The following is a 21,624-nucleotide window of genomic DNA, read 5'->3' on the forward strand; positions in this document are numbered from 1 at the left end:
AGAACCCTCACCTGCGTCGCGCAATGGCCCACCAGTTGTCCTTTTCATATCCCGACTCGAGCACAACTCCGCCCGCCTGCTCAATATCGCTTTCAAGCTCGCCTTTGCGATATAAATGATAATACCTCAAAAACGTCTTGTCTCCTTCGGCCGTCTTGTCCTTCTCTTCGCTCCCCTTCTCTTGCGTCACATTGTCCTTGTTCTTTTTCCGCTTTGCGTCCTTCTCCTTCTTCTGCTTCAGCACCCATGGCACCATGACATCCTGCTCGTGGCCTTCATCCCAACCGCGCCGGCTGTCTTTCTGCTCAAGTGCCCATACGTAGATGAGTGCCTTTCCTCCGGTTGTGCTCGTGTTAGCAGCTCCATTTCCATGGCTAGAGTCCTCGTGACCTGACGTCGACGCCGGTTGCAGGAGATCCAAAACACTCTTGACGGCCTCTACTCTCCGCTCTGGAGTAGACAAGTGATGCACAACGGCAATGGATATGGCAAAGTCGAAAATGCCCTCGGGATGCGGGAGAGCCAGGTTATCCGCCACGACTACATCGTGCGGTTCGTGCCGTCTTGCAATCTTGACCAAATTCGTAGATCTAGAGCAGTTGATGTGAGATTTAGAACAGTGTAGAACAAACAAAAACCAGGGAGCGTCCTTTTTCAACAAATCCCAACCTGAAAAGTGAAAAAGCAATATACCCCAAACAAACAATGTACATAGCAACTGGGAGTCATGTTCTTTTTTTCTCGGACAGAATAGGAAGGACGGAAAGAAGGAAGAAGAAGAAGAAGAGGAAGAAGAAACTTACCGATCACTTCCCACAATCCACACCCTATCATTGACACCAAGATACTTGCCATTGCCACACCCTACATCCGCCCCAATCGCACCGTCGCGCTGTTCGCGTAGGAACCGATCTACAATCGGCCAGGGCTGTGTACAGTCGTATTAGCAACAAACTCTGGTACTCGCAATATATATCCATCAAATGAATTGATCAACATTTGAAATATTTCTTTGATTTTTTTTCGGGTGAGGAAGAGAGAGAGAGAGAGGATGTTGAACGGATACAATTATCGAATATTTTTGCTTTTGCTTTTGCTTCCCTTTTCTCACGTTATAGGGAATAAAATAGGAGAAAGGAAGCAAGGAAGACGGGAGTGGAAGGATAGAACGGACCTTATACCGTGTTGAAGAAAAGTGCTCGGCGATTTCTTCGTAGACGGCGTGGACGTGGGTTGCTTCGTAGGTTTGGGGAGGTTCGTGTGGGCAAGTCATTTGTGCTGGCGTGGGTATGGATTTTGAGTGGTGAAGCAAAGAAGAAGAAGAAGAAGAAAGGCAAGGGAGGAGGGAATTGTAGTGAAAGGAAAGTCCAAGTAAGTGACTGTGTCGTGCAGAGAGAAAAAAAAGAGCCAATGAGGGGGTTGAATTTAGGATGCCAAGACACTACAATGCAACATGCTCGTACTCTCCAAAAGACCCCACAAACATCTTTACTTAGAGATGAATCCTTAGAAAGACGAAGAGAGAAAAAAAGAGACATATCTGATTGAACAAACAATGGATTGTTACGATTCATCTCTCGAAACGAAACCCGTCTTCAACTACTCATCAAAACACTGACAATCGCCCACATCCCCACCACCAATCCTCCACCTACTAACCATACTCGCACACTTCCACGCCACATCGACTCGCGAGCACTGAAACACCAAACTCCACACCCGCTCCACCGTATACCCGAAATCAGGCGCACTCATCTGATCGGGCCTGCCCTTTAGGAAACTCTGTTGATGGGCCCAGCTCCTCTCATCCACGAGCGCACTCCACATATTCTCGTACAAACTCCTATCCACGCCGCGAATGCGCGCTGCGGAAACCGCAAACTGGCCTTTGTAACTAAGCAGCACATGGTCGCACACGGCGTTGGTGCCGTAGATGTTGGCGTACGTCTGCGGGATGAATTGCATGTCGTCGGACCAGAAGAGGCGGTCGGAGCACGAGTGGCAGTTGCAGAGCGTGCCGACCCATGCGAGGTCTAGGTAACCGGTGCGGGCGCGGAGAAAGTAGTTTGTGATTCGTGTGTAGAATTCGCGCGGGTTGTGGATTTCGGCTTGCAGGAAGAGGGTTTGCTGCGCGAGCGTGTCCCAGCGGCGGAGAATGTGGTTGAGGTAGGTTTCGCCTTCGCGGCCGATGTTGGCCAAGGGTACGACTTGGCTTGCGCCGAGCTGGGATTGGATGTGCGAAGGGGAGGCGCTGCTGTCTTTGAGGTAGATTGTTACTGGAGCGTCGGAGAGGGCGGGGATGCGTTTGAGGTTGCGGAGGAGAGTGGCGATGCCGTCGAGGGGTTCTTTGTACATGCTTATTACTATTTCCACGGGGATTGGGGGAACGTAGTTTCGATCGAGGGCGACGGGCATGCGTGGCTCTGGTCGTTCTGTGAAATTCAGAATGCCATATGCGATCCATAGAGAGGCGATGCTGATGCCGAGGAGATGCTTCAAAAGTGGCTTGGTCGGTAAGCTTAAAGACACTGAAGACGATCTCATGCGCCCATATGTGTTGTATGCGAACCGGGTATTGGGCAGTCGAGCAGGGGGCACACGAGACCACGCCCAGCTGCCAATGCACGTTATGGCAAGCCAAAAGCAGCAAAACTGGTATATGTTCGCGTATGAGCGGCGGGTCAGGAGCGTCGAATAGCATCCTGTAATGCCAGCGAAAACAGCAAGAGTAAAAGCGTCATAGATTTGATATACTGGGGCATCAATAGCATGGAGAAACGTGCTGGCTACTTCGTCATCGACAGGCAGCACCATTGACTTTCCCAGCTTCATCGCCATGGCGGTAGACACGGCGTTGACGCTGAGGAGCAGCCCGTTTCCGGCTCCAAAGGCGAAAATGTGGCCGTTCATACCAAAGATTACTGCCGACAGTGCGCCTACTAGCGCTCCTGCGATGACATGCAAGCTCGCCAGATTCACATTGTTGGCAAGGACGTCTGGTTGATGCATAACGGCAGTCTTCCAGAGGCCCCGTGCCACTCCCGCAAACACCATGGCCAAGATGCCCGTTACCAGGCCGGGCACAGTGATCCGATATTCTGTCAACAAAAGACCAACGCTCGCTAGCAAGAGTACACACGTGGGAACCATGTCTGCATACGTGACAGAAACCGAGCGGAGAGCACGACGCACCACGTCTTCAGCAAACAAGGCTATGGGCTACTTTGGCGTCAGTCATTTTTTGCTGGTGGGGACCAATTCGTCCAGGTGTATGTGTGTGTGAAGTCTTACTGTAATCATGGCCAAGACGGGGAGATTATAAAAATGCAAGATGGCCTGCAGCAGACACATGGTGGACAGATACATGAAGCACACGGAGGCAGTGATGAGCGTCGTTCCCCTGTTCCTCGACCTCCACGGCCGCAGCTTTCGACGAAACGGCCGCTGGATGATTCCCCAGCCAAAAAACGGTCGCAGGGCCAGTAAGCTCGTGACAGCTAGCTGGTTAAAGTAGAGGCGCTGCGGATAGTGCATGTTGCGCTCTACGAGCAAGTGTCGTGTGCTGAGTAGCGATGCACTGACGCAGACCATCCACATCAGATGGCGCTGGATACGAGCAGTGCCATGTGCGGGATTGAGGCGCCCACTCATCGACTCGGCGCGAACCTTCCTTACGTACGCATCTGGTATCATGGCCATCTGGACAAGAGGCACAGGCGCCGGCCAACGGAGAGGGGGTGGTGGCTACGACGAAGCAACGATTGCGACCGTCGTGTCGAAGTCATCCAAGATTTGGGATTGAGCGTCGTCTTTGCTTGTTCAGCGCATCGGCCCAGCGCGTAGTCGGTGTAGCCGGATTGGCGTGGAGACGCGCGATGCGATGGCAATGTGGAGGCGACGACGGCGTGGATTGGGCGTGAGGGTACATTTGTCTTCATCTTGTCTCCAACGCTGGACGCGTGCGTTTTCTGCATGGCTCAACTCAATCTGGCAAACTGGGCTGCCCCACTTGCACTTGTGCTTTGAGCCGTGCACGCCCCGCCAACGTCAGACAGTACATACTTTACGGGACTTGGCTATGCAACACCTATGTGCAAGCCTTTTGAGTAGAATGATTGCGGAAAGCTAGGACTTGGAATGAGGGACAGAAAACTATTCCCTTTCTGGATTAAACAAAACACTACCGCTATGCAAAAAACAACATGCCTGCATGCCTTTTCCCCCTTAAACACCTTGCACCTTGCGGTAACTAGGTGGCTTCAACGTCCTTCTCAGCAGCTTGACTGCATATGGTGGTAACAAACTGATTGCTGCAATGACCGCAAATCTCCACCAAAACGCCATGCTGCCCACGTACGCGAGATCAAAATACTCGTCCAGAAACGGCACAGAGCCAAAGTAGATACCTGCTGTTCCCACAATGCTCGCAATCATGATCCAATGCCACGTTGTGACTTCCATGGCCACCATGATCAATTCATTGACAATAAGCACCGAGAAGGAAACAGACACCATCTTAAGAAATGTCGGATCCGCAGTCTCGCCTGCGTCTGTCGCGTGTCCCACACCAATAAGAAGCTGGCTGCACCCCTGAATAATGGAGCCTTGGTAGATGGACACAGCGACCCAGATGAAGAACGACTTGTACGATAGCGACCGGCCTGTCTTGAGTTCGGCATACAACTCGGGATACAGATTCGCGACGCTCTCGTCCACATCGCGGTCCAGGACAAGGGAAAAGACCGGCATCATTGTGTAGATGGTCGAATAGCCGACCAAGAGCCAGTCCTTGTACAAAGCATTGGGCTCAAAACTGCTGGCAATCGAAAAGACCGTTTGGCAGATGGAAATGATCAGCCCGCGATGAATGACAAACTGAGAGAGTTTGGCAGAGCGTTTGTATGAGTTGCGGCCGTGCCAGACGAGCAGTTTGACAAGGTAACAGAATTGTTCAATCGAAAAGTCGGCAGCGAGGGAGGCCTGGCGACCTTCTTTGCCCACAATACCAACACCAACGTCGGCAGCTTGGATCATGGATACGTCGTTGCCGCCGTCGCCGATGCAGCATACCCGCTTCTTGGTGAACTCCCGAATCAGGCGCGCGACGTCTGCTTTCTGTGTGGGAGAGCATCGGCATGCGACAACAGTGGGAAGTTGTACAGCAACGCTTATGAATTCCTGGCGAAAATGCTGCAGAAAGAGCGCAAGCGATTCGCCGTCAATAAGCAGACAGGAATCGAGCTTCCCACGGAGAAAGTCGAGAGACGAGGATGCAAGGTCTTTGCGTTTCAGCTTGGCAATTGTGTGCACGTATTGCCCACGTGCTACCAGTTTAGAGCTGACGGCTACGCAACGCGCCGTCTCGACCTTGTCACCAGTCAACATCCAGATCTTGATACCCGCGTTGCGAAGGAGCTCGAGAGAAGGCTTGACATCCTTTTGTAGTTTGTCCTCGACACCTGTGACGCCAAGGAGTTCTAGGTCATGCTCGAGGTATTCTTTAACAACACCAGCAACGGAAGCGTCACGGTTGCTGAGGGCAAGAGAGGCCTGCGCGTACTTGGTGGTGAACTCCTGGTATGTTTGAGACGATAGCCTTTTGCGGCCCACAACTAGAGTGCGGAGTCCCTCACGGGCCATGTTTGCCGTCTCTTCATCTAACCAGTCGTTGGCGGCGACAATCGACGTCATGACGGTATCTGCGCCTTTTTGGTAAAACCAAATCTCCCCATCCTCGTCAATCGGCGAAGATGCAGGTCCATGATAGAACTGCACGACAATACCCATGCGCTTGCCTTCCGATGTGAATGGAAAAACATTCAAGATGCGGACTTTGACGACTTGTTTTCCGCTATCACATGAAAGGAGAGTCATGGACTCGCGGTCTCGGGACAGGAGCTTTAAGCCAACGGCCTCGGTCCAACGTACAATGGCGATTTCGTCCGGAGATGATGCTTGGTAGGTAGTCACTTCTTCACCATTCTCTTCCTCTGTCGTTGGTGTTACATTATGGCAGAGCGCTAGCGCCAGCACAACGTCGCGCACTCGTGACCCAATTTCCCTGCGGGTACGTGTGGCAGAAGTAAGAGGCGCAATGTAAGCGGATGACGGTGTGACGAGTGAGGGGGTTTCTCCAGCGGGCGGTGTGAAACACTGGCGCACATACGAGGATACCTCGTCCATGGCCTCGTTTGCATAAGAGACGGTGCCTACATGAATCTTTTTCATAATCATCTCTGTAGTCTGTTAGTCGTGTCATATTATAGGGGCCTGGATGCTGTACCGTTTTGTGTCAGCGTTCCTGTTTTATCGCTCAATAGATATTCTATCCGACCCAAATCTTCAGGAATGGTACTAGTGCGGACAATCGTTCCTTTGATGCTTTCGTCGTGATGGATAAACCATGCATACACTGACTTTCCCATGTCAAGATTGACACGCAAACCCACAGGGACAATGGTCGAGAACAGAATGAGAAATCGTAGCATAGAAGCCCACCATTGCCGACCTTGGATTTCTTGAAACCGTGCGAGCGCTACGAGGATGAAGGACAGCGAGAGAGTAAAGATGCATAGCCATTTGGTGAGCGAGTTGATCTCCAGTTCCAGTAGACCTGTTTTGGATCTTGAAGGCGAAGTCGAAAGCGCCTGGCGCGTCTGGGGCCCAGTATATACCACTACTGCAAGAAGACTGCAGCTCGACGCCACGACCGTGTTCGCCCAAATGGTGTTATCAATACTAAGAGGAGCTGACTGTGCCTCTTCAGATGAGGAAGGTTGCTCACTGTCGTGGGGATCGTAGTGCCGTTGGCTCTTGGGCAGAAGCTCCACAGTCCCATAAAATTCATTGACCTTTTTGTCTGGTTTACCAGCGACAACTCGAAGTCGCGTATATTCTCCAACATCCAGGTTCTGTGTCAGTGGAGAAGTAAGGCGTAATTTCCAATCAGTTTCACCATCCAGTTGATCGGTTCTGATAAAGGCTTCACCTGAAGACCCGCTCGTTGCGACGTTGTCGGCCTTTGCAGTATCCATAGGCTCCTCACTATCGATCAACGGGACCAATGGGCTTTGTGCATTTGCGCCAGCTGGGGTAGCAGCGCTAATATCGGTGGAATGGCTCTTCAGAAGCACCATGTCAGCAGGTACTCTTTGGTCCTTTCCAAGTTTGACCACATCGCCGACTTTGAGGCTCCTAGAAGGTTTTGTAACCTCCCAGTAAGTGCAGGTTGCCAGTCCCTTGCCTGAGAGCCGCTGTTCCTCATCTTCAATCTCTGAAAAGCGGCCTTCATTCCTGTTCTGTTTCTTCAGACGCTTCTGCCTTTGCGAACTTCTGCCTGGGGCAACGCCAGTTCCTTTACTGTTCTCCTCAAACTTCAGTACTGTGTAGCCCTCGGAGTTAGCTTCTGCATCTCTTCGCCGTCGGGCGATATCATCCATGGCCTCTTTTCCCAAAGTTATGGTTATGACAAAGGCTAGTGGGGCGACGTAGGTCGAAAGGTAGCCAATTCGCAATACGGGTATGACTTGCGACAGCGCAATCAGCAAGAAATACATGTTGATAAAGAAGGAGAACTCGTTGTACAAAGTACGTGGAAGAAAACTCCAGGGTGTGTACTTTGCATTCGAAACCGCATTTGCCGGGAACCTTGAAGTTTGAAGCTGGCCGACAGAAATGGTCCGCTGCGTGGTTGGATCATGCTCCTCTTCCGCATCTTCCTCGCCATCCTCATCGAGTTTTATAGCAGCGCTGCTATGTCGCGAAAGGAAGCTCGGTATTCGCATGCTCGACCCTAATCTTGACATGGTACTTTTTGGCGGTTGGTGTCTTTGGGCAGTCCGCTGCGCTGGTAGTAAGGGTGAGTCGTCCTCCCCAGACTGACCATAGCTACCAGCCGAGTCCCTCTTTGGCCCTTCATCGTCGTCTAATAGGCCCCTCAAGTCGTCCTCTTCAGCCTCCTGCTTCTTCTTACTTGCTCGTAGTCTGCCTACTCTCAAGTTCCTCAGCGGTATCCTTGCGCCTAGCTCATGGTATGGCCTCCTCTTGTCTTTGGAATTACGTGGCGGCGGCGTGGCGGCTGCCTGTGAGCGAGATGCCAGAGGGTCCAACTCCTCCAAGTCTAGTTCAAGGTCAGAGTCCTCGTCTGGCGCATTCGGTTGGTGGTACTGGTGTGGAGCAGCCATGGCTCATGGGAGGGCGACAATGGCGCAATGGCGTATGAGAGGAAGATGTGTTCTCTAGCAACCTCATGCGCAGTCGGTCTGGGGGAGGGGAGTGGTTATGGCTATGGTGGCTGCCTTCGGGGGTCCGCGGTGTTTCGGGGGTGTCTGGATATGACGCCCAGGCGTTCAGACTTCTTGTTTCGGGCGCGGACGAATGTTTCGACGATGGTGATAGAGTATGGTGGTTGGTCGTTACTTATAGGAGTATCCGGTGTGAGTTGTATGGTATGGTAATTGTGAATAGTGTCGTGCATGCATCTGGCACGAGGCGCGGCACGATAGAGCAAGTGTGGCGCAGGTACGTAGGGTGGCTTAAGGCCAGGGTTGCAGCGGCGGGCCGTTTCGAATGTCCAAAGGCGTGAACAGCTGTCCAGATTACTCTACATTACACTCGCACGCACATCGACTGAATCGCATGCAATGCGGCAGGAACTCGCCTCTAGTATTTGATCCTCACTTTCATTCTGGCCGAGAACTGTGTCCTTGATACTGTGCGGCACACCGACCTCGCGCTCTCCCGCTTCCATAGAGGTACGTCCCGCGAGCCTCTGACGTACTACAAAGGGATGATGATCACTCTGGCCTATGTACATTCCGCGACACACTCCCCGTCGCGACTTTTCTCCCGTGCCCTCGCTTCTAGCCTTGCCTGGCCCATTTCTTCCTTTTGTCAAGCTCCCTGTGTCCCTTTCTCGTCTTCTAGCAGGCGCATCTTCTCAATTGCATCTTCGGAACCCGACGTCTGCGCTCCACTGTCAAGACTCCGCATCCGAGTTACCAAAGACCAACTGTAGTACTGACAGCTGCTATAGCGCTTATAGATACCCCATTCATTACCTAGTAATTGCCTAATGGACGAAGACGCCCCCAACTTTTCTTATGCCTATGGTGGCGCGCCTTTGACCCCATCGTCCGCTTCGTGGAACCCTGCGCTGCGAAGCGAAAAGGAAGCCAGCGCACCAGCCAACGCGAAACCACCAGCACAGCCCAAGCCGGAATCTTTGTCTGAAGAAGAGGGAGAAGGAGAGGACGAGGAAGATGAAGAGGATGATGATGAGGAGGAGGAATCGGAGGAAGAAGACAGCGATGACGAAGATGAAGACAAAGCTCCGTCCCAACCCGCTGTAACCGCACCACTAGCGACTGCGCCTTCACCTTCAATCAAGCCTGCAACTGCTGAGAAACATTCGAATGATGGATTTACAGCTCGCGATATCGTTGCTCAGGCAGAGCAGAGCGCATCACAACCACCAGTCCAACAATCCCAGGAGGAATCCGGAGCAGGTGGGCCTGAGAAGGATCTCGTAAACGCAACGCAGGCGCTCAACATCGAGGAACAGACTGCCCCGGCAGAAACTGAAGTAAACAAAGATAAAGGGGAGGAGGAAGAGGAAGACAGTGAGGAAGAGAGCTCCGACGAAGAACCAAGTCCCGAAGCGCATCCGGAAGTGAATTACGAGCACCAAGGCGAAAGCACTGTTCTAGAGGACGCTGTGACTGAAAGTGTAAAGGCACCTCTGGTAGCAGATACCGAAGCGGATGAGTGGGGTACCTCTGGCGACGATGCCTTCGATCTTGATGGACAACCACAGGAATCCGCTTTGCCAATACCTGCGGTAGAAGCTGTTGGGACAACAGTAGGAGACGAGTCTATTGGAAACACAACTGTGGGTGGAAACGCAGGCGCAGACATCGACTGGGGTAACACAGAAGAAGAACAAGAGGACTTTTTTGGTACAATTGCGGGCCAACAAATTGAACCTGCGCAGTCTACAGATGAGACCCCTGGTGCGCATGTAGTACAGGCAGAAACGAAAGCCCCCGAGAAGAGCGAATGGGATTTGGACCTGGACTTGGACGATGATTTCTTGCCTGACAAGGAAGATGGACCGGTCATTGAATTGAGTGACGACGAAGGTTTTCTCGAAGATGAACCCCCTGCGGCAGCAGGACAGCCCACACAGTCACATCCGTCAGGCACTGCAAGCCGGTACGCGCCCCAATCTGCAACGCCAGCGGCAGTACCTGCTGCGAGCCCATATGCCCCCCAAGCACAGTCAAGCCCTGCGGCCACCCCGGCCTATGATGGCTTTGGGCGGAATTTGGCATACCAACAGCAGCAACAATCCCGACCTCCTCCAGTGAGTTCAGCGCAAAGTTTTGTTGATAAATCCAAAGGTGGTTATGCTTCGCCCTACGACCTACCAGAAGACATTGTCACCACCCGAAAGCGACCGGCTCCTCGTGCAACGGTCCCAGCCTTACAGCCTACTCCTCCACCTCCACGTAGTAGTAGTGTATCTTCTAATAGTGGACTTCCACGGCCACCTCCTCTTACATCGAGTATGTCGACGACTAGCCTGTCTCCACCATCCTCAGGCCACTCGATGCAGGCACAAATAAGCGGAATGCCAGCAGCAGCAGCTCCACCCAAACCTGCTGTAACATCAAAATCACCTTCGAGCGACTTCTTTGCTGAGCTACCTGTGACCTCCAAACCGCGGCCGTCGGGACGCTACACTCCGCAGCCGAATGTGCCTGTTCAACCTCCAGTACAACCACCACCTCCGCACATGCCACCCAAAGAGCGCACACCGTCATTGTCCTCTCTGAGGAACGAGTTTCTCCCCAATAATGCCAATATTGCTACGCCTCCTCCATTTAGGCAACCTGAACAGCTGCCCATGTTCCCAAGTCAACCATCGGTACCAGCGCGGACGAACAGTCTTCCTGTGCCTCAGCCCGCGCCCGCACCTCCCACGAATAGATACTCGCCCGCTCCACCGCCTTCAGCACCAGCAAGTAATGCACGGTATTCTCCTGCCCCGCCTGCTGCCGTACCTGTCGCAAATGCTCGTTACTCGCCTGCACCTCCATCCCAGGGACAACCTCATGCTCGATATGCATCTGAGCCGCATAACAACTTGACGCGAACGCCATCCCAACCTTTTGCGCCTCGCACATCTAGCCCGCTAGCTTTCCACAGCATGCCTCAACAGCATGGGCAAGAGTCTGAACCTCAGCCTCAAGCCCCGCCAACTCACCAGCTTTCTCAGTCAATCGATGGTACGCCACGTCCGCCAGTCAGGAGTCCATTAGGAGAGGTTACCGAGATTGGAGAACAAGATTCAACCCTGAGCTCGAGACCACCCACGTCTGGGAGATCCGAGACTCCGCCTCCACGCAGTACGCCTTCATCGAATGTGGGCTCTCCGCGCAAAAGGGACAACTATGTCCCCAGGTACCAGCCAGCGCAAACAGCCGCTCCACAACGCTCTCAGTCTCAGTCTCCAACAGCGACTATGAAGCAGCCTCTTCGTAACGTGAGTAGCTCAGAGCTAGGGGGATCCATGTTTGGCATAATACCACAAGCCATGACTTATGGGCCATCCCAATCTACTTCAAGCACAGTCAATGTCATACCCCGCCGTCTGCAGGCATCGGTCAACTACGACTTCATTGTACCTGAAGATGAGCGGGCAGCTGACCCACTTGAGAGGTGGAAGGGATATCCCATCTTCACATGGGGTCTGGGAGGTACTGTGGTAACGAGCTTCCCAAAGCAGATTCCTCGATACGGAGGCGGTGGTTCGGCGCCAATGATGAAGACCAACCCCGGTGAGATTCGTCTTCAGAGCATCAAGGAAGTCCTACCTCTGCCAGAAGATATCGCAAAGTTCCCTGGGCCGCTCAAGGCAAAGAGCAAGAAGAAGGACGTACTGGCATGGCTTGGTCGCAAGATTGAAGTGTTAGATGCTCAGTCCAAAGAGCCTGCACTCGAGCATTCTATGAGTGAAGACGACATCAAGCGCCTCGGAGACAGAGTACTTCTATGGAAGCTCATGCAGATTCTTGTTGAGCATGATGGTCGACTAGAAGGTGCACCTGCGGAGGTCGCTATCAAGAAGATATTCTCCCCTGTTAAAGAAGAAGTCCCAGATGCCGATGGCTCCTATTCAACCGGAGTGGATATAGTTGGGCGCTCAAGATCCAATACCTCAACTATCCAAGCAGAACCTTCCGACCCACGGACCCTCGAAAACTTGCAAAATATGCTTATTCAAGGTGACCGCGAAAAGGCAGTCTGGCACGCTGTTGACCAGCGACTATGGGGTCATGCTATGTTGTTATCTTCGACTGGCAACAAGGACACATGGAAACGGGTTGTTCAAGAATTTGTCCGGAAAGAAGTCAAAAATGTCGGGCGCAATAACCAGGCATTGGCCGTGTTGTATGAAGTCTTTGCTGGTAACCATGAGGAAGCCATTGACGAATTGGTACCGGCGTCAGCTCGTGCCGGCTTTCAGATGATAAGTGCAGATGGGGCCGGAGCTACACAAAATGCACTCCAGGGCCTGGACAAGTGGCGTGAGACGATTGCGCTGATTTTGAATAACCGCAGCGAGGGTGATGCATCAGCCCTATTGTCTCTTGGAAGATTGCTTGCTCAGTATGGCCGAGTCGAAGCTGCGCACATTTGCTTCATCTTTGCCCGCTCAGTGATCAAGATTGGTGGCATCGACGATGTCCAGGCCGATCTTGTGCTCATTGGCGCTGACCACCGCCAGTACCCTCTAGAAACAGGCATTGAGCTTGAGCCGATACTTCTGACCGAAGTGTTCGAGTTCGCCATGTCGTTGTCATCACCAAGTGTTCCGTATGTGCTACCGCACCTACAACACTTCAAACTAGCACACGCATATCAGCTGGCGGAAAATGGTTACAAGACGGATGCACAGGCATACTGCGACTCTATTGCGGCGATTATGAAGGCAACAACGCAGATTTCTCCATACTACAGCCCAGCCTTTATCACTACCCTAGACGACTTGAGCCAGCGCCTATCCCAAGCCCCTAAGGATGGTTCGTCTTCATGGATTTCCAAGCCTAGCATGGATAAGGTTGGAAGCTCTCTGCTCTCAAAATTCAACAGTTTCATTGCAGGCGACGACGAAGCCGATGGGGGGAGGCCGGCTGGTACAGAATCTGGACCTTTTGCTAACATTGCTGGAGGCAGCCCAGCCCTCACGCCATCGCAGTCGAACGCGGACCTATATGGCGCCATGTCCGGCTACGGCATACCTGCACAACCAGCAGCACCAGCCAACTCGAGGTACGCCCCGTCAAATGCATATGCGCCAAGGTCATCTTCGGAGCAACAGCGATCTCGTTACGAGCCTCAGGGCCGACCATCGATGGAGTCAAACGACAGCTTTGGCATGCGAGCCGCGTCAGACTCGTACACTCCTATGACTCCAACCTCAGGCATATTGAGCCCTACGCAAAACCAGTTGAGCCCACCAAGCGCACGTACACAAGCCAAGGTTCAATCTTATTCCCCACTGCGTCAGGATTTCAGCCCTCGTCAGGCCTCGTACAATAGTCCTTACATGCCTATGTCTTCTGTCGAAGGGTTGGCTGCCTCTCCTGCCTTTGGCGGGTACCAGCCTCAAGCGAGCTTCGACGAGCCCGCCCAACCCGCGACGGACGAGCAGGGGCAGGGATCATCTAACACGTATGAGCCTCCGTCATACCAGCCGTACAACCCGGATGAGGACGACAAGGAGGAAGAGGAGCAACCCAAGAAGAAGAAATCTTTCATGGACGATGACGACGACGATGACCTGGCTGCTCGTGCCTCTGCATTGAAAATCAGCGGTGGCAGTAGCTCCAAGTCCGAGGCAGACAGGAAAGCAGACGAGGCCTTCCGCAAAGCTGCGGAGGAAGACGCAAAACGCGACAAGGAGGCAGCAGCGGCGAAGAAGGGAGGGTGGCTTTCTGGGTGGTTCAAGAAGGACCCGAACGCTGGGCCTGGACCTATCAAAGCGAAGCTTGGAGAAGAGAGCAGCTTCGTCTACGACACCGATCTCGGAAAGTGGGTCAACAAGAAGGCGGGTGCAACAGATACGGCCAAGCCCGCTGCCACACCTCCGCCTCCACGGTCTGGCCCGCCTGGGGCAGCTCGGAGCGCTTCAGGAAGCGCTGCTCCCGCACCTCCATCGTCTGCTGGGCCTCCGGCTGCAGGTGCATTGCGTCCACCGGTATCGAACCTGCGGTCGTCGTCATTGCCACCACCGCTGCACAGTGCTGGCTCTCGTGCATCGACGCCGGGCATTGCTGAGTCGGATGAAGAAGGTCTTGCCGGGCCCAAACCACCTATGCTAGCACGACCCAGCTTTGGTGCTGCGTCAGGACCGCCATCACGGCCTGGTACAGGCATGAGTAACGCTAGTAGTATTGACGATTTGCTGGGAGCGCCTCAAGCGAGGAAGGGACCAGCAGCAGGAAAGAAGAAGAAGGGCGGCCGTTATGTGGATGTCATGGCCAAGTAGAGAGATCAGGGGAGACGAGCGAGGTAGATTTCACGGTTTTACGAGAGGCATGTGTATGGGTGCAAGGATTGTGTGAATGGGTCGGGTAAGTAGAGAGGTGACGCATGGGTCGGTACCTGCATTAGACGGGCGCCAGCATCCCGGGTCGTGGGTGTATGTACAATAACGAGTTATTTTTTGCTGTTATCTTGGCTTTGTGCGTTTTTGGCGATGGAATGACACAGGGCATGCTGATAGCGGGTGGTGTTGGGTGCTTGACAAAAGATACGGAAAAGGCCCGTCGCATGACTTGGCACAGACTGGGGCGATAGGCGGCGCAAAAAAGATGGGGTGGGTGCACCGACAGCGGAGATGACGCACGACAACCGCCTAGCCCTTCTGATTCCCGACTACGACTTGACGGCAATCTTTACGTTTCCGGGCCCTGGTTGGCTTTGGCAGCGTCTTATCTCTGGTGCTTGATGCCCTCCAGCACGCCGCCTTGATGTTCCTTCGTATGCATCCTGATCCTCGTAAGGGCGGGCCCGCCCTGCTTGCACGTGTGGAGCAACGACGATTGCAGCGTCGCATCCCAAGCCACTGACTAATAAGTAGTCTTCGGAACATGTCGACCTGAAGACCCGATTCAGAACTAGCCCGGCATCACGCCGTTTATCTCCCACCCTGGCTGCGGGGAGCACTTGCGGGCCTTTTCGCACGCGACAACATTCCGCATCCTTATACATACCTGCACCCATATCTGCGGTCCTGTCCTTTGTTCAAACGTCGTTGGCGACCTTGGCAGCCGTCGCATTTCGTCGCATTCCATCCCATCACAGCACCGCGCACAGGCGCTCATCACGAGCTTCAATTGGACTTCACCGCAGCGAGCCACCACCATGACCAAGAGAAGCCTCTCCATCACCCAGGGCGAGGGAGATGGCGTCCGTCGCCGGTCTGTCAACGACCCAGGCGCCGACGCTGCCCTCGCGAAGATGGGCTACCAGTCCGAACTCCCACGAAATCTGTCCATGTTGAGCGTCCTCGGCATGTCCTTTGCCATCATGGCCGTTCCTTTCGGTCTCAGCACTACCATGTACATTACGCTCACCGACGGTCAGTCAGTGACTATTCTCTGGGGTTGGGTCCTCGTCTCGCTCATCTCCCTATGTATCGCCGCTTCCCTTGCCGAAATCTGTGCCGTCTACCCGACAGCTGGTGGAGTCTACTACTGGTCTGCCATGCTGTCGACGCGCGAATGGGCGCCCATTGCCTCGTGGGTAACTGGCTGGCTGACCCTGGTCGGAAACTGGACTGTCACACTCTCCATCAACTTCTCTGGCGGTCAACTCATTCTGTCTGCCATTACGCTCTGGGACGAAGACTTTGTGCCGAATCAGTGGCAGACGGTTCTCATGTTCTGGGCGGTGATGCTCATCTGCATGGCTATTAACATCTTTGGCGCAAAGCATTTGGACATCATCAACAAGATCTGCATTTACTGGACGGCTGCCAGCGTCGTCATCATCTTGGTTGTCCTGCTAAGCATGGCTGACGTCAAAAGAGACGCTGACTTTGTTTTTACGCACTATGACGCTAGCCAAAGCGGATGGTAAGTGCTTATTTGCATCCTGCATATTGCCCTAGTCGCACACTAATTCACATGATTTAGGCCATCGGGATGGGCATTTTTTGTCGGTCTTCTACAAGCAGCGTATACGCTCACTGGCTATGGCATGGTCGCGGCCATGTGTGAGGAAGTGTCGAATCCATCGCGCGAAGTCCCTAAAGCCATTGTTCTCTCGGTTGCCGCTGCAGGTGTTACGGGTGTCATTTACTTGATTCCCATTCTCTTCGTCTTGCCCGATGTGCAGATGCTCCTTGACGTCGCCAACGGACAGCCAATCGGTCTCCTTTTCAAGACCGTCACGGGTAGCGCTGGTGGAGGCTTTGGTCTTCTCTTCCTCATTCTTGGCATTCTTTTGTTTGCCGGCACTGGAGCGCTGACTGCTGCATCGCGCTGTACATATGCCTTTGCTCGTGATGGCGCAATTCCTGGTTCGCGTCTTTGGGCCAGGGTCGATAAGCGTTTTGACATTCCTCTCATGGCGCTCGTCCTCTCCACTGTTGTGGATTGTCTTTTGGGTCTCATCTACTTTGGCTCGTCTGCTGCTTTCAACTCCTTTACTGGTGTTGCTACCATTTGTCTGAGCACGTCATACGGCATGCCCATTCTCATCTCGGTTATTCGCGGCCGGAAGGCAGTCCGCAACTCGTCGTTCTCCCTCGGCCGCTTCGGTTACGCGATCAACGTTGCCATGATTGCCTGGATTTGCCTGGCTGTCGTACTGTTCTGTATGCCAGTGAGTCTTCCCGTGGAGGCATCGACGATGAATTACGCAAGCGTTGTCTTTGCTGGCTTCGCGGCAATCAGCGTGGTATGGTACTTCATTCGAGGGCGGAAGGAATTCTCGGGTCCACCGGTCCCCAACGATGTGGAGCCTGGTGAGGAGGGCGTGGTCGCAGGGCTAGCAGTGCAGGACAGCAGACAAGATGTTGAGGGTATGGGAGAAAAGGCTGTGGATTACGACAATGCGAAGAAGGGCTTTTAAGTGGTGCATCGGCTTCGCGTTTTTGGATGAATACCCATGGCTAAGGCTTGCGTAGATCTGTCTGATGTAGTCGTATGTGTATGCACTACTTACATGTTAGTGCTGATGCACAAATAATGCTTATTCCAGCCATCCATTTCAAATTGCTGAAACAACCCAAGAGACTTCATTGATGCATGATTAGCCGTGAAAGGTTCGCCACAGGAGGCTTTAGCCTCAGTAGTAAGGGCCCGCCGCTAAAGCCGGCGCTAGTGCATGCGGGGAGATACGCGTTGCGCGGTTCCATAGTGTCGCGCCTCGCACACTCCTTCACATTCATTCTCACACTCACTCCCACTTTCATGGACTTGCTGCCCTTTGCTAGTACGTCTTATTGCGATGAGGTAAGCAGATCTTTTTCAGGAGATGCTCCGTCACAAACACTCCATTGCACTTGACACGCCTTTGGACACGAGCAAACCTAACATGCGCAGCGATTGGCAACATACAGTGATTGATCTCACCCATGACACCGATGAGGAATACAATGCCAGACGCCGTCAGTCTTTGCCTATAGGGGCAGATTACTCTGCGAGGCACAATGTATCTTTACCTCCCGTCCCAGGACTAAACACTCAAGTTCCTGCACCGAAATCGACAAACGTATACTATCCACCTCCTCCCGGAAGCAGACCACAATACGTGCAGGTCCCCTCCACAAATCCTACAGTGCAGCAACAGGCACAGACACTACACGAGAACATGCGACCGACAGTCGCGAGGCCGACAAGTGCGATTACTATGTCGCAAAGCAATGGTGTACTGGTATCCACACAAAAACATAATGCGTACATCTACGATGCGCCGTTTGAAGCCGACAGGGTAGCCAAGAGGGCTAAGATAGACTCTACGGGCCCGCCGTCTTTTACATCGAACAGAGTACTTCCTGCCCAACAAACAAGTCTGCCCCCGTTACATGCACCGCAAAACGCAAATTATCTCGGTGCCCCTTTGGGGTTGTCATGGAAGGAAGACAAGGATGGTTCCACAGCTAACATTTTAACTTCGGACGTGGCCGGATCACAGCAACCTACAGGCAATGCTTTGGTCAATCACCAATCAGTCTTAGCATCCGACAATTTCCGCCCGACTGCACCCACAGCCGAGTCGACAATGCCGGCCATGGACCTTTTCACGACTCGCGCAAAACGTCGCAAGACGGTTCACAAACCATTCGATACAGCTCAAGACCACTTGCTAATGTTCCTAAAGGAAGTCAAACAATACAAGTGGTCGGAGATTACTGCAGAATACAACAAGGATATGCCGTACCGGGAGTATACCACGCTCCAGAGTCGCTATTCCACAGTCTTGAACAAGAGGGATCGTTCCCAAGATCCACCGACCCTTGTCTTACCCCCACGCTTTGCCGCAGAGGCGAACATAGACTGGTCGCGAATTCATGGAAACAGATTTGTCGCACCCAAAACCCAATCAGTGCAACAGACGATTGAACACGACTATTCTTCTGGTGGTGATTCTGCGCTCTCTCGGGAACGGCCACGCCGCGCGCAACGCATTAATTATACATGGCCAAAACAGCGCATCAGGGCCGGAGAAGTGTTTGCTGACGATCATACCGACGAGCATGCTGACGAGCACGTGTTTGGGGAGATGTTCAATGACACCTTACCTACACGGCCTGAGACCCCGGAAGATGATTCGCCTCCACCTGATACAGCCTTTGCTGTCGATAATGACCCGGTAGAAGTTGAATTTAATGCTGGAGACGCGAAATTGGCGATGGAGCTGTATAAGAAATCTCGTGATGCTCCAACAAGATCGGTGCCATACCTGAGCATATCAGAGCGTGAGATAATGCAGAACCCTCCTGGATTCTGTTGGGATCAGCTGTCGAGTCGCAAATGGCAGGGCTCGTTACTTCATGTGGATTTTAGCCCAGCTGAAATCAAGATTGTGAAAAAGACCATTGTCTCAATCAAAAAGCCCTTGCAATTGAGACACAGCACAGAGCGAAGACAACTTCGAGAACTCTTCAAGGATTTCTCCGAGCCCAAGATTCTCAAACTAGTGGAAGCTCTGCGACGGCGTCTCCCTTGCCGAGATAGAAGCAGCATCGAAGCGTTTGTGAAAGATGCACAGGATGGACAAATCCCTGAGGTTTCGCACGTCCAAAGACTTGCAGCTGCTCGGCCCGATGTCTCTATGAGCTCGACACAAAAACCGTCTACGACATCAATCATACGTCAGCGCGAATTAGGATGCCAGTCAAGGAGGGGGTGGCAAGCTGCTACAAAGCCTCTTACGTACCAAGTAAAGAATCAAATCATGGACACAATCGGCCCATCGGCGTTCTGGACAGGTGCCTCCAGCGACATACACACTGTGGCATGGGCTCCAGATGGTCAGCGATTCGCAGCAGGCGCAGTCGCTGTAGACGACCCCGATTCCATGCAATACAATAGACCTAACAATCTGCTTTACGGCAACATGATCCATGGCTCAATACATGAGCTGGCCGAACACTACAGGAAGCGCGAAAGAACTGAGGCTGGTGCTAACTCGAGCCATGCCATGTTTGCATCGCAAGACCCAAAGCTGTACTCTACAGTCAGCTCTGTGGCCTTCTCAACCAGCGGCAGATATTTGTACTCTGCAGGTTACGATAGCCACATTGGCATATGGTATACTGAAGGCGACGTTGTACAACCGATCCTGGGTGCAAAGCTGAATGTCAAGGATCCGATCGACATCCTCTCGGTCAATCACTCTAATGCTGGAGTCCTAGCGACTGCAGCTCGTGTCGCTCGAAGGTCAATACGCGTGCTTCGAATAAACGAAGAGGATCCTTCCAAGTTTGACAAGTTCAGTTATGAGTCCATTAGAGCCAACGAAAGACCTGACCTAAAGATTCTGCCTACCGCGATACAATTCGAGCCCAAATACGGTGGCCTCCTTCTGGCTGGATTTGGTGCTAATCTGAAAGAGACTGGTTTTGACACTACTGGAGATCTTTGCTTATGGGACATTCAAGCCGGAAGCGCACTCCCTGTCCATGGATCGAGCAAAAACGTCTTTGACGTTGCATTCAACCCCAATCGTTCATGGATGCCGTACTTTGCGGCTGGTTGCGTGGCTGGAGGTGGCAAAGCTAACGGAGGAATGCGCTCGTGTATCAGATTGTACGACATCAATAATCTCAACAAGTTCACCTCTCCTATAGTATTCGACTGCAAGTCCTTGGACATCAATGACGTTGTTTGGTGCCCACATGACGAGCATCTTATCGCTGCTGGGTGCACAGATGGCCGAGTCTACGTCTGGGATGGCCGGTGGCCGGATGATCCTCTGCGCGTTGTTTCACACGGCCGGTCTTTGATGCCGTTACAGGAAGGAGTCAAACATGAAGTCACTGATACCGGTGTGAGATTCTTATCCTGGGGCGAGAATGCTACAAGACTATACTCTGGATCGTCCGATGGCGTCGTCAAGATATGGGACGTCACAAGAGCCAAGGAGGACACATTCATCAAGGATGTCATTACCACAAACTCGGGTATCATGTCGGGCGCATTCAATGCAGACTACAGCAAGCTCATAATTGGTGAAGTCAACGGCTCAGCCAATGTGCTTGAGGTGGGCAGAGATGATGTCTCGCTCAAGGACACAGAGAAGCTTCGCTATTTTTCTTACCAAGACCACGAGACTGGCGAAATGACAGGGCCAGTACCTGAATCAGGCATCGACGAGGCCCGCCATCTACTCGGCACCGGCCAAATGCAGCTCGCGCCCATGGGCGGCTTTCCAATCCGACAGGCAGTTCAAGGACCGCAATATATGGGCCCATTCGACCAGAGCACCGATGCACCGTTTCTGCGTCAACAAGCCCAGGAGCTTCAACTCGACTTTGCAACAGAATCTGGTCCGCAATGCGAGATCGCAGCCTGCGGAGAAAATCTCAACAAGACGACTAGAGAGGATGTGGGCGATTCAGGAAGAAGTGAAGACCGTGTGCCCGATGAACTACGTCTGCAATGGAAGACTGTTGATGCCACACACATTATACCTGGCAAATCACGATGCGCACACTGCGGACGGCCAGCTCGGCCGACTAGCGAGTCCACTTCCGATATCCTCTGTGAGCGCTGCTCCTTTGCCTGTTTCCGCTGTAATGCAGTCAATGCTGTCGACCCCGCCACTACAACGCTGGTGTGCAGTGCTTGCGCTGGCGTCTGGGATATTGGTGTACTGGGTTACGAGTGTGTCCAGCAGCCTGCCTCCAAGGGTGAAGCCCTTAACGTGCCTAGTTTAAAGAAATGGGGCAAGGAAGTAGAGGTTGAGAGACTTGAGGCTTTTGACACGGATTTTGGAGATGAAATGAATGCGTTGACGGAGTATTACTATTCGTTGGCGATTGATGGACCAGAGAATTCACTGCTTTGAAGGACTGTTTCAAGTCAAGGGCAGTTTGAGGGAAAA

The 21,624-nt window shown here is 52.9% G+C and overlaps 4 protein-coding genes across 4 annotated transcripts; 3 read left to right on the top strand and 1 right to left on the bottom strand.

Annotated features, from left to right (window-relative positions):
- Positions 1–7: 7 nt before the first annotated feature.
- Positions 8–8,183, bottom strand: PSV08DRAFT_373896 (phospholipid-translocating p-type atpase; the record flags this gene model as incomplete). The annotated part of the gene is made up of 8 exons (XM_066093283.1): positions 8–590; positions 804–928; positions 1,660–2,882; positions 2,913–3,219; positions 3,292–3,606; positions 4,240–6,236; positions 6,284–6,416; positions 6,450–8,183. 8 exons carry the CDS (start codon positions 8,181–8,183, stop codon positions 8–10), a joined length of 6,417 nt encoding a protein of 2,138 aa, XP_065948193.1.
- Positions 8,184–9,073: 890 nt separating this feature from the next.
- PSV08DRAFT_412000 (Sec23-binding domain of Sec16-domain-containing protein) lies at positions 9,074–14,739 on the top strand (the record flags this gene model as incomplete). Its single annotated transcript, XM_014225080.1, has 3 exons — positions 9,074–10,363; positions 11,199–11,288; positions 11,660–14,739. The coding sequence occupies 3 exons, from the start codon at positions 9,074–9,076 to the stop codon at positions 14,552–14,554; spliced, it is 4,275 nt and encodes a 1,424-aa protein (XP_014080555.1). The 3' UTR covers positions 14,555–14,739.
- Positions 14,740–15,267: 528 nt separating this feature from the next.
- PSV08DRAFT_229529 (amino acid/polyamine transporter I) lies at positions 15,268–17,285 on the top strand. Its single transcript, XM_014225081.2, has 2 exons — positions 15,268–16,145; positions 16,206–17,285. The coding sequence occupies exons 1-2, from the start codon at positions 15,433–15,435 to the stop codon at positions 17,143–17,145; spliced, it is 1,653 nt and encodes a 550-aa protein (XP_014080556.1). The 5' UTR covers positions 15,268–15,432; the 3' UTR covers positions 17,146–17,285.
- Positions 17,286–17,468: 183 nt separating this feature from the next.
- PSV08DRAFT_229531 (uncharacterized protein) lies at positions 17,469–21,588 on the top strand (the record flags this gene model as incomplete). The annotated part of the gene is made up of 2 exons (XM_014225082.1): positions 17,469–17,528; positions 17,619–21,588. The coding sequence occupies exons 1-2, from the start codon at positions 17,524–17,526 to the stop codon at positions 21,586–21,588; spliced, it is 3,975 nt and encodes a 1,324-aa protein (XP_014080557.1). The 5' UTR covers positions 17,469–17,523.
- Between the last annotated feature and the right edge of the window lie 36 nt (positions 21,589–21,624).

Source organism: Bipolaris maydis, assembly GCF_028858645.1.
Source record: "Bipolaris maydis strain C4 unplaced genomic scaffold PSV08scaffold_14, whole genome shotgun sequence".
Classification (NCBI taxonomy): domain Eukaryota; kingdom Fungi; phylum Ascomycota; class Dothideomycetes; order Pleosporales; family Pleosporaceae; genus Bipolaris; species Bipolaris maydis.